Source organism: Phodopus roborovskii, unplaced genomic scaffold (genome assembly GCF_943737965.1).
Source record: "Phodopus roborovskii unplaced genomic scaffold, PHOROB, whole genome shotgun sequence".
In the NCBI taxonomy this organism is placed as follows: domain Eukaryota; kingdom Metazoa; phylum Chordata; class Mammalia; order Rodentia; family Cricetidae; genus Phodopus; species Phodopus roborovskii.
Window position 1 is genome coordinate 27,037,471 of NW_026126433.1, and position 14,434 is coordinate 27,051,904.

Consider the following 14,434-nt stretch of genomic DNA (forward strand, 5'->3'; position numbering starts at 1 on the left):
GAGACTCTGTCTCAAACAAAACAAAACAACAACAAAACCCCCACAAAACCAAATCGTTGTCATAATAAGTAGAATAAAATAAAGAACTAATCATGTAAGCATCAATGCAATTATTCAGATGTCAAGGCTCCAAGCAGCAACACAGACAACAGCACAGGGAAGCAGGGACCTAGGCAGACACACATGAGGCAGCTAAGCCAAAAGCAAATCCCAGAGCTGCTTTGCCTCCCAAGGTGATGCCCCTCAAGGACAGGGTTCCAGCCAAGCTCAGAGCCTCTGCTGAAGTTGTGTGCACTTTGGGGAGGCGAGTCCCTTTCCATAGCCTCACTTTCTAACATTGCTATCCTCACTTTCTATGACAATACTATCCAATTGATGTGATATTTGCAAGCTCTGCAGTCTCACACAGAACAAAACTTCCCAGGGTGCAGCCTGCTGACATGACCTATCCTTTTGTGATTAAGTGACATGTCCTATGCTCTTGCCTATCCCAAGTGGCAATAGCTTCTGCTGCCAGGAACTGCTTAATTTCTATGTGGACTGACTTCCAGACAACACACCTGTCTCCACCTCTTCCTGCCTGGGCAAGGCCTGCATCCAGGCTCACCTGGCTGCCTCTAGGTAGACCTGGGCTAAAGAGGGCCTTCTGCAGATTGCTCTGCCTGCCCCTACTCTTTGGGGCTGGGGGGGGGGCACCTCCTGCTTCCAGCTGAGTCCTGGGACCTGCATGGCATCATTATGTTAGCTCTGCCTACCCTCCAGGGTGATCTGCTGGAGCATAACCTTTCAAAGCAGCTGCAGCAAGCCATCTGGTATGGATTTTTCAGCTCTGCCCTCTGAGGATTCACCAGCGCTGCCAAGTCATAGAAATTCTTTCCTGGACATAGCAGCTGCTGAAGTAGGTCACCTTGCATTCTTATAGCATTTTTATGGCCAAGACAGGGGAAACCTACTTTACAAGAGCTATTGGATGCTAAAACCAGGTGTAATGAACTAGAGACAAAGCACACGCATGTTTTGCAGTCTTGTCTATGTGTGCCTCCCCACTCTGATGTAATTCCTATAGAAAACTGCAGGAGTGCCTTGGCTGTCTAAAGCATCTCTCTGCACATGTGGGGAACAACTAGGACACCTAAAAGAAGCCATGTCATTCCAGTGAGTACTCTGTAGTGAGGCATACATGTAGGAATGAGTGATCTGATGGGCACAGTTTACTAGGATTTGGGGTCTCTTGTGCCCCTGTCCTAAGGGTCACAGTGACATTGAGTCCTCTGACTGCAACAGAGTCATGGCAGTGGTTCTGTAAATGGCCAGGACCTTTAGTGAACAGATACACCATGCCCCATCAAATCAAAGAGCACATAGTTCCCTTCTACTAAGAATCCTCATTCCCCCTGGTACCACATGATGACTACAAAGATGAGCAAACCCAGTGTGTCCATCATGCCTGTGGAGCCTCAGGCCTTGTCAATTACAGAGGTGGGCCTGCATGGCCTGACAGTTTGGAGCATGATGAGGGTCTGCGTCTCTGTGCTGGAGAGTTCCACGCGTAAGTAACTCTTTAAGGTGTGCCATAAAAAGAACAAGCACAATGCTGGGGACAGGCATGTGGTTCGGGCAGTCACATAATGATATGCTAGTCCAAGAGCTCCCAGCCCTCTTTTCAGCTCCACACCCTGGATGCTCCCTCTTGCAGCTCCAGCACGACGAACTCACCATGGTACCCACATCTCCTGTTCTGGCCTCACCTCTAATGATCCTGTATCCAGCTGTTCACCGGGCATCTCCAGTGGCTGCTTTAGGAGTCCTCCTCCTAAAGCCTGCCCCTGAACCTAGGCATCCCCTTTGGCTAGGGGCCCATTCGCACACTAATATAACCCTAACCCTGTTTAACCTACCTGTTTACCCATCTTGGTGGTCCCATACCAGTACAGGGACTTATAAGCCTGGCGTTCAACAGGCCTGGAGTTCCTCCACGGCCGATCTCTATGCAGGTCTCTAGACTTCATGCTACACTTGATAGATTCTCTCTTTCTGGCTGACTGTGCTTCCTCTCACAGCTCCCATCCCTTAGAATAGTGTCCCTTCCTCCCTGCATCTGCCCGGTGAACATTCACAGTCCCTGTAAACCCCATCTGGGAAGCCACACCCATTTGAGAGCTTCACCTGTCCCTTCCAGGTGGAGCTACATGTCGCCAGCTCTGCACACATGCTTTTCCTCTCCTCCACTATAACCCACGGAACTGATTAGGTGTTTGGTTGTCTCTCTCCCTGGAGACTGTGATTGCTATGCCCCCGGAGAGCTCAGGTCACATGTTATATCTCAGTTTATGACACCTTGGGTAATGGTGTGCTGACTGATCACAGCAAATGCCTAACACAGGAAACATATGCACACGTGCACACATACAGAGAGAGAGAGAGAGAGAGAGAGAGAGAGAGAGAGAACAAAAGCATTTTAGCTATATTTGAACTAGTTTTGCTGTTGACCCTTCCCTGCCACAAGCCCTCCCAGGCCAGCCTGGCTTAGGCCCCACTCACCCACAGTGCTGAGCAGTGGCGGGCACAATATCATGGCTGGCTCGGAGCGGTTGGGTCCTGGCCTTCATGCGAGCACGCTGTATCAGATGCTTGGTTCCCTCATACCTGGCACTCAGCGCAGGCTCCAGCTTGGGAACAAAGGTCCTGCAGGGTAGCACAGGCCAGGATGGACAGTGCGGGGATTAAAAGAAAATAACAGGGCTTAGGAGGCTTTAATGGTATTAAGCCCAGCTCTGCAAAAAAAAAAAAAAAGAAAAGAAAAAGCCTCGTATACACAACCTTCCCCTTCTAACTCTCACACAGGGTTTCCTCCTCCCCACTCCACCCCAACCCCTGAGGCCTGGAAACACCCTGAGCTCAGACGGGAGCTGGGGAGCCAACCTGACCTTGGACATCTGCCGGGAGGGGCTGGAAAAGGGGCAGGGGAGTCTGGCCATCCTATTGTCCCTCCCTGGGCAGAAGCAGCAGCTTTTGGAGAGAGGAAAAGGGAAGGCCCCAGGGTTATGGATCTGGGCCTGTGCCCAGACAGATGGTCTTTCCATGCATGGCCTCCCTGTCTAGTTCTGTCTCTCAATGCCCACACACCCACACCCACCAGAGCCCACACAGGACTGTCCCCAGCTCCCACCACAAACACAGGGCCAAGGCGCTGCCTGTCACAGTCTTGGTCCTTTGGGGGATAATGTTTTATAAACCCTGGTGTTTTCTTGTCATAGTCTCAATCCAGACCAGTCAGGGGTCAATTCGGGGCTCAGAGACTCAGGGCAGAGGGAAACTAAGCTGGATTCAAAGCAGTCAGCACATGGCTCCATCTTCACAATAATAAGGGTCCCCTGCTGGAGAACCACCAACCAGATGTGCTGCCTCCCTGGCCAGTCCAGAGCTGCAGGGATGACAGACACCTCTTCCCAAAGCTGTCTTCGAGCCAGCGACACACCACCTGTTCTGGGTTATGGAAGTAAGAGTAGCCCACACTTCCCTATGACAAGATGGCTTTCTCTGCACAGTTTGCTTTTCACAGCCAGGCTGGACAAGGGCAGGTGTTCCCGAGCTTGACAGATAAGGGTGTCTGGACCAGAGAGGAATATTGACACATTGCTCAAGGTCGAACATCAATTGTGAGCTGAGCAGAGTGATGCAGCTGACAGCCAGCCCCAGTCTCTAGCCTCATTCCACACCCTGCCCTCTTCCTCCATGGACACCAGATGAGCAAGGATGCCCACAACTGAGGTCAGACACTCACATATGCTTGGCTCTGCTCACAGGAAGGGTCCCCAGAAAGAGAATTTAGCCAAAGGCTCAGCAGGGCTTAAAAATCTCACACCTGGGACACCCCTAATTCCGTCCATATGCTGCATGGGGGAAAGAGCCTCACCCTGACCTCAGGAAGTACTAGGGACTCTCATGACAGGAGTGGACAAAGGCCTCCAGGACAAGGGCTCCTTGGGACACCCTTGAACTGGCTCTGAGCAGATGATGGCTTTTTGTTTTCTTCTTGTCATGTGCTCTGAACACTGCTTTGGGGCAGAGGGGGAAAGGCTGCTAGCATAAAGGGACCATCTGTGCCATGAGTTCTGGCAGGGCGAGGCCGGGCTTGGAGAGAGAGCTTCATCAGAACGATGCAAAAAAAAAAAAAAAGTTCTTCCCCAGGCCTGCGGCCTGATGCCCCATGAGGCCTCCGTTGGCAGGCGAGGCTCCCCTGACATGGCTTCCAGAGCAGGCAGCTCCCAAAACCGCAGCTGAGAGCAGCTGTGCTCCCGGGGGCTCCAGTTTCCAACGGCAGAGATAATGAGGATACCGGGCACAGAGGTTCTCCTGCAGCCGCGGGCCTCTGGCTGCCAGCCGGCATGCTCACAGCCTTCCGGTGACAGCTGTGCTTCTGTGACTGTCGGAGGGCATTTGTCACAAGGCCTGGTGGGCAGGCACGAGAGGGCCCTCGGCAGCTGGCTGGATGCTGCTTCGATCAGCCTTGCCCACAGGTTTCTAAGCCATTTCCAGCTTTGCTGTTTCCTTTTTGGGACAGCTGTCCACCTCCCTGCCTCCTCCAGCAACTGCCCCGTTTCAGTCTGGCAGACAAAGCTAGTTTCTCCACTGATTAGAAAGGCAGGCTTTCTGGCCGCCTGAAGGCATCTATGCAGCAACACTGCAAGCAGGGAGGAGAGTGGCAGCCACCTTCACAGACTGCAGCCAAGGTCAGCAAAGCAAGGACGTCATTGTGTACCCTGGAGATGGAGGCTCTGGCAGCTCAGGAAAAGTGGGTGGTCTTTCTCTCCCAGGCGGAGGAGCCAGCAGGTACCACACACACCAAGCAGGTATCACCACACCAGAGGTGACCCTCCATTCCAGAAAGATAGGTTCAAGCTTCCAGCTGAGGAAGACTCCTTTCTCATTTGATCCTGGACCAGAGAGAGACACGTAGCCCCAGAGCCAACCCTTCCTAACATGAATTAAAACCCACAATCCCAGTTCTTCCAATTCCTTTGGAAATTTCCTGGCAAAGCCAGGCAGTGTGCAGCCAGGCATAGGCAATACTAGCTACAAACAAACTGCATTCATCACCACCTTGAAGCCTGAGTTTCTGAAGCTCATTGGGCGTAGGAAGAGGCGGCTGAGTGCTTTTCCTGCAGGGTCTCAGTTCCCATCAGAAAGCATGAGCCTTTATAAAGGAGAGGGAGGGCTCACACTGCCACCCTGAGTCTGGGTCTTTGGCCAGACAGGCTTTGGTGGGGCGGGAGTCCTGAGGTTCCCACCTAGGGGGCATTTGGACCACAGGACTGGCTCTTGTCCAGTGGTCGTCCAAGGACTACTTATTGGGAAAGCTAGAGGTCCACAGGTGTGAGTTCCCACCTTTGCCTCTAACCCTCACACCACCTGCATCCTGAGGACAAAGGGAGCCTGTGAGCTTTGCCCTCTGCTCTAGACCAGGTTCTTGGAGAGGGGACAAGTTAAGCAGTGGCTTTAGCACCCTTCCAGCTTGGCAGGTCAGGAGAGTCTTACCTCTCACAGGCAGGAAAGCCAAGGGGGAGAGAGATACATTTCTCTGCAGCTATCATGCTCCTGGATTACAATGTTAGACTCCAGCATGCCTGCAGTTAACCCCTTCATCTCAGGAACATGAATCAGGAAATAAGGAATAGACTCTAGGATGCAAACGGTGGAGGGAAAGCATGGAGCATGCTGAGCCTGTCTAAAGCCTTTGTTTTATCTTGCTCCATTTGTGTATATTAAAGTCTTTGATAGCCAAGGACAGAGGTCTTTACTACTGCTTCAAAGGGAAGGAGGGAGGAGGGAGGGAGGCAGGGGAGAAGGGAGGGAGGGGAGGAGGGAGGGGAGGAAGGTGGAGGGAGGAAGGAAGGGAAGAGGGGCAGACAGCGGGAAGGAGTAAAGGAGGGAAGGGAGGAGGGAGGGAAGAAGGGAGGGGAGAAGGGAAGTAGGGGAGGAGGGGGTGGGGAGGAGGGGGGAGGAGGAAAGGGAGCAGGGAGGGAGGGAAGGAGGGGGAGGGGTGCAGGGAGGGAGGGGAGGAGGGGGGAGGGGAGGAAGGGGAAAGGAGGGAGGGGACAGGGAGGGGGAAGGAGGGGAGGGGCAGGGAGGGGAGGATTCTGTGGGGGGGGGGTGAATGTGAGTATGGTGACCAGTGTGGCACGGGACAGTGCACCTGAAGGTTCCAAAGCTGATTAAGCATTAAAGGCTTGGTGTGTTGCTCTGCTGGTTTTTCTTTTCCTTTGAGTCCCTTGGGACTGCAAGTGCACAGCTTTCTTTGTGTCTGTATCTATGTGGTGGGCACAGGATAACGGTAAGCAAGCCACTTGGGGCTCAACCACTTTCAGTGACATCAACCTCTATGGCCCAAAGAATGCTGGAGCTGACCAGTGTCCGTGCACAAGTCTATCTACATGACTCCTTGCTGCTCTAGGCCCAGAAGAAAAAAAAAAAAAATCAAACGCTCTTCCCAGGCTGGATGATCTCAGCCCACAGGACTCACACCAGGAGATAAGGGCCTCCTCCTATGCAGGGGGAGGCAGTGGGAGCAGGAAGGAGACCACTGAATGAATGCCTCTGCACTCAGATGAGATCTCAATTCCAGGCTCTCCCCGGGCGGGCGGGGCAGACGGCTACCTCTACGGATCATCACACATTCCACCTCAGATGCTCCCAAGCGTTTCTAAAGCCTCTCCCATCTGGAATGCTCCTTCTGCTTCCAACCAGACCCTTGCAAGCCCACACAGGCTCCAGCTGTCAGGGAGCCCTCAATCAGCTCTTTCCTGCCTGCCTTTGCCAGGCATTTTATGAACACCTGTCCCAGAATGGCACAGTTCCTGCCTCCAGGAACTCGAGGAGAAACACCAGTAATAGCATTGGTGGCAGTAGGGGCAGGCAGTTCCTGTAGGCAGTGACAATGGTAAAGAGCCGGCGATTCCTTCTGAAAGCACACTGACACACACTCTGGCCCATACACCTCTCTTCCCACAGCAGACAATACACCAGGCTGGAGGGAGGTAGAAGACCCTAGATCCCCAGCCCAAGGGTTGCTTATCCAAGGGATGGCCTGTCGAGGCATAGAAAGGACAGCTCAAGGCAGTGCCCCATAAGCAGTCAGAGCATAAGCCCTGGAGCCAGAGTTCAAATCCTAACTCCAAGCCCTGGGCAAGTCACTTGGCCTCCTCTAGAGACCTCTGCCTGCAAAGCAGGAACAATAGCTACAGTCTGCCCAACGGACAAAGTGAGATGCAGTAACAGCGCCTGCACAGCACCTGGTATATAACCAGAGGGGGAAATGGCAGTTTCTGGCCTGCTCTTTCAACTGGCCACTAGTATGTTTTAGCCCTATAGGACACAGCAAAAGCCTGGCCCTTAATAGAGAATAACCCTGGACAGGCACAGGGGACAGAGGTCTCCTGCAGGATTTGAGGTCCTGAATCTTTAGGTGGCTCACCTCCATGGCTGACTCCTTAAGACCACCTTGCAACAAGCTGGTCTGGATACACGAGACTCAAGCACAGAGCTTCGCAATCAATGTCATTCCATGAGCTTGCCTTACCACCTTGTAGAGCAGTAACAAATAGGAGCATGATATGCTGGGTTAACCTGGTTTGATATGCCAGGCACTCTAAGGGGACATTTTACTAGTCTTTGAACAGGGCCCTAAAACAAGTTTGTCAGTCTTTCTCTCTGTGTGTATATGCCCTCCCACAACACACAAATATATATGTGAATCATACAATACACATGCACACATGTCATACCTGAGATCTGTTTGTCTGTCTCTTTTTTAGACAATGTTTTACTCTGTAGCCCAGGTGGGCATGGGACTTACGATTCTGTTGCCTCAGCCTCCCAAGAGATGGGATGCCAGCTATGTGCCATCACATCCAACTCTCATGCTTGAATCCTGCTAAAGATGGTCTGTCAGGTTAAACTAAACTAGGAGTCTAGTCCTGAGAGTGTGTGAAAATCCTTCCCTTCCCTGGCTGAGTGGCTCCTTTATGAGAAGCAGGGTTTGTAATAAGAACTTATTACAGTGCAAGCCAGGGGCTGCCTTCATTCTGCAAGGACCTCTAAGCAAACCCCCAGCAGTTGCACTTCCTTTGAGGGAACTAGGGTGGGCTGGAGGGCTGAGTGGGAGAGGGCAGCAGCCGCAGGGAAAGTGGTTCTGTCTCCACAGTAAGCAGATACCTTTCCCCAGGCTTTCTCAGAGGGCTCCACAGGGATGAAGCTAGAGAGAGGACAGGAGCAGAGTAGAGGTCCACAGGGGCAGGGCCAGATAAGGATGTGATGGGAGGCTGAGGACAGCAGTCAGGAAGGCAGAAGAGACCAGGCATAAATACAGAGGGACTAAAGAGCCAGGCATCCTTCTTTCCACACGCCAGCCCACCCCCACTGCACACAACCCAGATAACTTGACTCTGGGTACCTCATCTTGCTAAAGTAGAAGCAGAGATGGGCTGTTTCCCAAAATTCATATATTGAAATCTCACCCCCAAAGGGATGAGATTAGGGGGTGGGATTAGGAAATGGGGGCTGATTACCACTTTTGAACTGCAAGAATGGCATTCCTGTGGTTTGCAAGTTACCTGCTGTGTCAGTTATAAGGCAGAGGTCTTACCCATGCTCTGGGGAGGACAATGGGACACACAGGGAGCAGCCTGATCAATAAAAACAAAGCTGTGGACAGACATCATGGGACTCTTCAGAGACTGATGTCATGTGCAGCTGTAGAAATGGGAGCAGTCCCAGGGCCTAGCTCAGCCTGGGGTGCCAACATCCCAGCAAAGGCTGAGGCTGAGGTCAGCCTCTTAGTGGACACCAGCAGAGGCTCAGACCTCCACATGGCTCCCACCACACCTCTCTTTCCACTCTTCCAGGCTCAGGACACTGCCTCACTCCCCCGCTGTACTCTGGACACCAGCTTCCCCAAACAGCAATGGAAGGACTAGAAAACAACCTGTGGGAAACCCGAGATCCTGAGCCCAGCATATTCCTCTGATTAGGACAAGAACAGATGGGGTTAAAGTTTTGGGTTCCTATACTTTCCCTATGGAGTTTCACATCCATTTCCTTTAGCTTCACAACAACCCATGCAAACTAATCAGACAGCTGTGACTTCTCAGTTTCTCCTGCTTGAAAGAGACAGAAGCCTAGGCAGGGGAAATGACCTCCAGGACACAGAGCAGGTAATTGGAAGAAGGCTTGTTGCAGACCTCTACACCCAGTGGCTTTGTTCAAATGACAGGCAGGCAGCAGCCTAGTACCTTCTACAGGAGCTCAAGGACAATGGTTGGCAGTGGCCACTATCCACCGGTGAAGTTTTGGCTTTCTCTCCTCTGGCCTTTGCAAGGTTTCCTATTATTCTGGTGCAGAGTATGTGGAGGAATGGTGGTAAGGAAGAGCCCTTACCTGCTCTGACCTGAGTCTTGCAGGGGGGTGCCCGAGTCCCAGTCCACGTCTCCAGCTGGTCGCTCTAGGGCCCAGAGCAGAAGCAGAGATCAGGACAGAGCCACCAACTGGGCTCTCAACTGCTACTTGGTGAACAGAGGAGAGATGCTCTACTCCCTATGTGAGCTGAATGTCTATGTTCCCCAAATTCACACACTGAAATCTAATCTCCGGTACAATGGGACTAGAAAGTAGGGACTGGGACCCATGTTCTGGGCTGAGGAGTGGAGGCACCAGCTGCCACAAAGATTGAGTAAACCCAGAGTAGGTGAAAAGGACCCCATACACGCCCTCAGGTAAGGTAATAAGAAAGCTCAAGAAAGGATGTCTTTTGGAGTCTGAGCACACACCTCCAACAGTGTTCCTGTGGTGCTCTCTGCCCAACCTCTGCAGGGAGGTGCTCCTGCCTGCCAGCCCACCAGAGAGTGCAAAGCACAGTGGGGATGACATCATCAATGGGGGCAACGTCATTCGAGGGAGTACATGAGGGCACTCTACAAGGCATAGGGAAGAGTCACATGGCCTCTGTCCCCAAGTACAAAGGATGTCCTCCTACTGATACGGAGGACCACAGGGTTTGTGGCAGTTAAGGCTGCCTGTGAGGTATAAAGGACTTCATGTCGCAGCTGGAAGTGACCATTTGAATGACATTATGGTGTTCTCCCCTTTTTTCCAGCTTCCATACCACTTCCCATTTGCTCCAACCCAGACCTGCAAAATAAGGCTCACCTGACACAGCCCTGACCCAGGGAGGAGTCCAGTCTGGGCTTTCCACCTTGGGAGGACTCTGTCTGGAAGCCTTCAGCATCTCCTGCAGCAGGAGGCGGTTCCTTTCCACCTGGTCAGACAGGGACAAAGCATGTGTCCCAGTGCCCAGCGCCTCCAGGCCACTAGCTCTCTGGAGCATCTCTTGCAGGTCCGTTCTGGGCACTGAGTCCTCCTTGGAGGTCAGGGCTGTGCTGTCCAGACCTCCCTCGGTGATCACACCATCTCCAAGTGTGTATGGTCTTCTCTTCTTCCGGCTGCTCAAGTGGGCGGTTTTAGAGGTACCAGGCCCCCGTGGCTGGCCTGAAGAAATATGGCTGTTGGGTCTCTCTTGTAAAGAGCCAGGTCCTGGTGTTGGGCCTTCCTCATGATCAGCCATCATCCACATTTCTTCTGGGGACCACAGACTTTGCCCATTCCAGCTCTCAAGGCCAGGGGTAGATGGTCTGGATCCACCATTCCTGGCAGGTTTCTTCTTATTAACACTGCCGTCTAGCTGCCCACCTATCTGGTTCTGAACATGGGGGATCACCAGGGCATCTGAGAGAGGAGAGCCCTCAGGTAGGTTCCAGACTGCTTCAAGCTTGACTTGCTGGCACTTGGATCTTGTGGGGGATGGACACTCAGAGGAAGTGGGACAAGGATTTTCCCCTTGTTTCCTTGCCATCATTTTCTCCTTCAAGGCCTTCACCTTGGACTCGAGCACAGAAGGGCCTTGGAGCTGCAGTGGCCATGCCCCAGAAGGTTTGGGAACCATCAGGCTAGGTGGTTGGTCTTCCTGGGGGCAGAGCATGGGTCTTGGGAGGGGTCCACGGTCTGGCTGCTCAGGACCATTTCTGGCTTCAGCTGGAGTTACATGCATGGGGCTGGTTGTTCTGCTTCCTGACCTGGATGCTCTGCAGGAAAAAGGAGAAGCTGAAACCCTGTACCTGGATGGCTCCAGTAACCAGTGTGGTCCCCAGAGTGCTCTGATGTGGACTCCTGTTCAGACATCTCAAGACAGAGCAGAAGGGTGTCCTCTACATAGTGTGGACACACACTGGAAAGGACAAGTCAAAGGGCATTATGAACAAGTTACTACTGAGCTTATTCCCTCCTGGCATGAGTAATGTTCTCTCATGTGTGAGGAGGGGACAGGGGTGCTTACTGGAACATGGGCAATTTACCAGTATTTATACCATTAAAGAGAGTGATCCCGGGCACTTCCTCAGCAACCACTAACTGCCAATAGTCCCTCAGAGGGTCTGGGGCCTCATTGTGCTGTGTCCCTAGCTTTTCTAACCCCATTTTACAGGTGAGAGAAACAAGGCTTCAAACAATTAATCCTGTGTCCAATGTGGAGGACAGTGAAAAGCAGTGTGGTTTCCCAATCCTGGGCTAATGGATGGCCTCAGAGCATGTCAGTGTTGGCTAATGGCCAACATACTCTTCCTTGTGGATGAAGGACCTGTGCTTCCGGTAGAAGGCAGGGCCTGCCAGCCTCATCCCAACCACAGTGGCAAAAGCCATAGACTCAAAAGGAGAGAGTGACAGTCATAAACTATCAGCCATCTGCTCTATGCCAGGCAGAGACCTTTCAAACACTTCAACGTTCTCTAAAGTAATTCTGACATGTCTGTGCTAGAATGTTATTAGTACCCTCTTTTTAACAGGTGGGGAAACGGAGGCATACAGAAATTATACCACATGGATGTCATGGTGGAGTTCACTTTGTAACCAAAAGCTTTCATCCCAAGCCCAGGGCTCTTCCAGAACCGTGATCAATTAACCACACCCCCTTATTCTTAGGTAAGACCTGAGTCCATGGTAGTCACAAGCCTCACCAGTGTTACACAGCTCCTTGGTGGCTGGACTGATTTCAATGGCTTTACAGAGAAGGACAGTATCAAGTAGTTTACTCACTGTATAAGCTACTGTGTCTTACCCATTACTCTGTTAGACTACTCTGAGAAATCATCCTATGTTTATGTATGTCCCATCTGAAGTAAACTCAGTGTATAAGATCCATGCATAAAAGACAGATTAGGAGTTAATTACTCTCTTCTTAAAATAAGGGTCCACCAGAAGATGTCCTTAAAGGGTTAAGTTCCTCTACAATCACTTATTACAATTCAATATATATGCTTTTCAGGGACATGCATATTTTATAAAGCAAGATACACCTACAACACAACATGTCATAGCAGTAAATCCGTGAAGTTTAAGGATTATCTTTATGACAGAAGTCATTTCTAGAGCAGTGGTTCTTAACCTATGTGTAGAGACCCCTTTGGGGGTCTAAAGACCCTTTCACAGAGGTTGCCTAAGACCATCGGAAAATAGATATTTACCTTATGATTCCTAACAGTAGAAAATTACAATCGTGAAGTAGCAACGAAAATGATTGTATGGTTGGGGGTCACCACAATAGGGGGAACTGTACTAAAGGGTCACACAGGGTTAGGAAGGTTGAGAACAGGTAATCTAGACTACACTAGGCTACTCTCTTTGCAGCCCATCTACCTCTTCTCTTCTGAGGTCCAAACCAGAAGCCAGGGTTGGAATTGTAACATGAATCCTTTCAGTAAAATCCAAAGAATTCCAGAACCTGTAAACTCTGGAACTGTGCTCCAGACAACCTTGTCTGCAGACCTTAAAAAATGAGACCCTCCTCTGAAGGCCTCCTGACGCCTTCCTGGAAGACAGTTACCGAGCCCTCCACTCCTAGCACCGAAGGAAGCTCTTAACTCAGGAAAACTAGAACGAAAATGGACGTGAAGAGCGGGCCTCCTCAACTCTTCCGGAGGTGGGACGTCGGGTCCGGAGGCCCAGATCCCCTCTGCGCCCCCCACCCCGCCCGCTCCTCTCCGTACTCACTGAGAGCGGCGCGCAGGCTTCGCTGCCGCCTCCATCCCCTCCATCCCTCGGAGAGGCGAGGCCCCGGCCCACGCTCCCCGTCCCGGACCGCAGCAGAGTCCCGGGAAGGACTCGCCCTAAATCCGGGCAGGCGGGAGTGTGGCCCGCAGGCCTCGCCCCTGGGATGGCGTCCGGCCCCGGGGTCTGCGAGGCGAGGTCGGGCTGGCGGGAGTGCGCGCGGCGCCCCAGGCCTCCTCAACGCCCGCTACTTCACGGCTTTGCTTGAAGGTGAAAGGCCCAGCCGGCGGCCTCTGGGGCCGGCCCGGGAAGAGTGGGCGAGGAAGGCGAGAGGAGGGGCAGCGGAAGGGGCTGGAGGAGCCGCGACCTCGGCTGTCCCCACCCCCAGCCTCCCGAGTCCTCCTGGGGTCGTGGCCGCTCAACGGGGCGCACGCTGGGAGCTGGGAGTCCCGAGCAGCAGCGGCTCCACTCTCCTCCTGCCCAGACGGCCGGGGGATGCGCCCTGAGTATGGGGCGCACGGGCTGCACCCGGCCGTGTCCCGGACGCCGACCAAATCCCTCCCTGGGGACGCGGGGGCGAAGGCGGAGGAGAGCCGGAGTGACTGTGGGGCGCAGCGGGAGTGCCGGAGGCGCCACGCTTCAGCCGACTACACCAGCTTCATTGGAGGGAAAAGCCGAAGAAGGCTGGGTGTAGATAACGTTTCGGGATGAGTCGGTGGACTTCCTCGCAGGGCCGACCCCATTGCCCTTGGGCGTCCTCCCAGGTCAAGGTCATTGGCCACAATGTAGAGGCTCCAAGGCAAGCCGGAGAGCACCGCACACCCCGTCCACCAAAAGTGGGGTCTGCATTGCCAGCCGCTCTGGGAAGGGACCGGTTCGCAGGGCGCTGAGGATGCCTGAGCAGACCTGGGTTCAGGCCTTGGCTGAAGGAGCCACAGAGGGCTGGCAACAGATCCGTGGAGCTTTCTCATCTAACAAGAGGGAGGTGACCGAGTCTCTCCAATGTCCAAACACATTTTTTGAGGGGGCGGGAAAGGACAGTAAAAGGAACCGGGATATTTAAAAAACCTCTGAAAAGAGAAAGTCCTCGTTAATGGTTCCTTTACCAAGTTGTACCTCAAGCTAGAGTACTTAACCTTTTGTGCCTGTCAGCTGCTAGATGGCAGGTGCAGCTACAGAAAGAGTTGCACAGAGCTAAGGGTCTGAGCACTGCACATAGGGGAAACAACAGCCCCTTGTGCTGGTGTGTGTGTGGGCCTGTAATCTCAGTTTATCTGGGGACTGAAGCAGGAGGATCTGCTAGTTCAAGGCCAACCTACTCAAATTTGTGAGACCCTTTCTC

At 52.8% G+C, this 14,434-nt stretch overlaps 1 protein-coding gene across 1 annotated transcript in view; it reads right to left on the bottom strand.

Annotated features, from left to right (window-relative positions):
• Positions 1-13,503, bottom strand: part of Kiaa1614 (KIAA1614 ortholog) — a 28,270-nt gene extending 14,767 nt beyond the window's left edge. Inside the window, exons 1-4 of the mRNA XM_051186005.1 lie at positions 13,096-13,503; positions 10,204-11,135; positions 9,436-9,499; positions 2,542-2,685 (exon numbers count right to left, since the gene is read on the bottom strand). Of these exons, the coding sequence (XP_051041962.1) occupies positions 2,542-2,685; positions 9,436-9,499; positions 10,204-11,135; positions 13,096-13,139 (1,184 nt within the window). The 5' untranslated portion in view covers positions 13,140-13,503. The remainder of the gene's footprint in view (positions 1-2,541; positions 2,686-9,435; positions 9,500-10,203; positions 11,136-13,095) is intronic.
• Between the last annotated feature and the right edge of the window lie 931 nt (positions 13,504-14,434).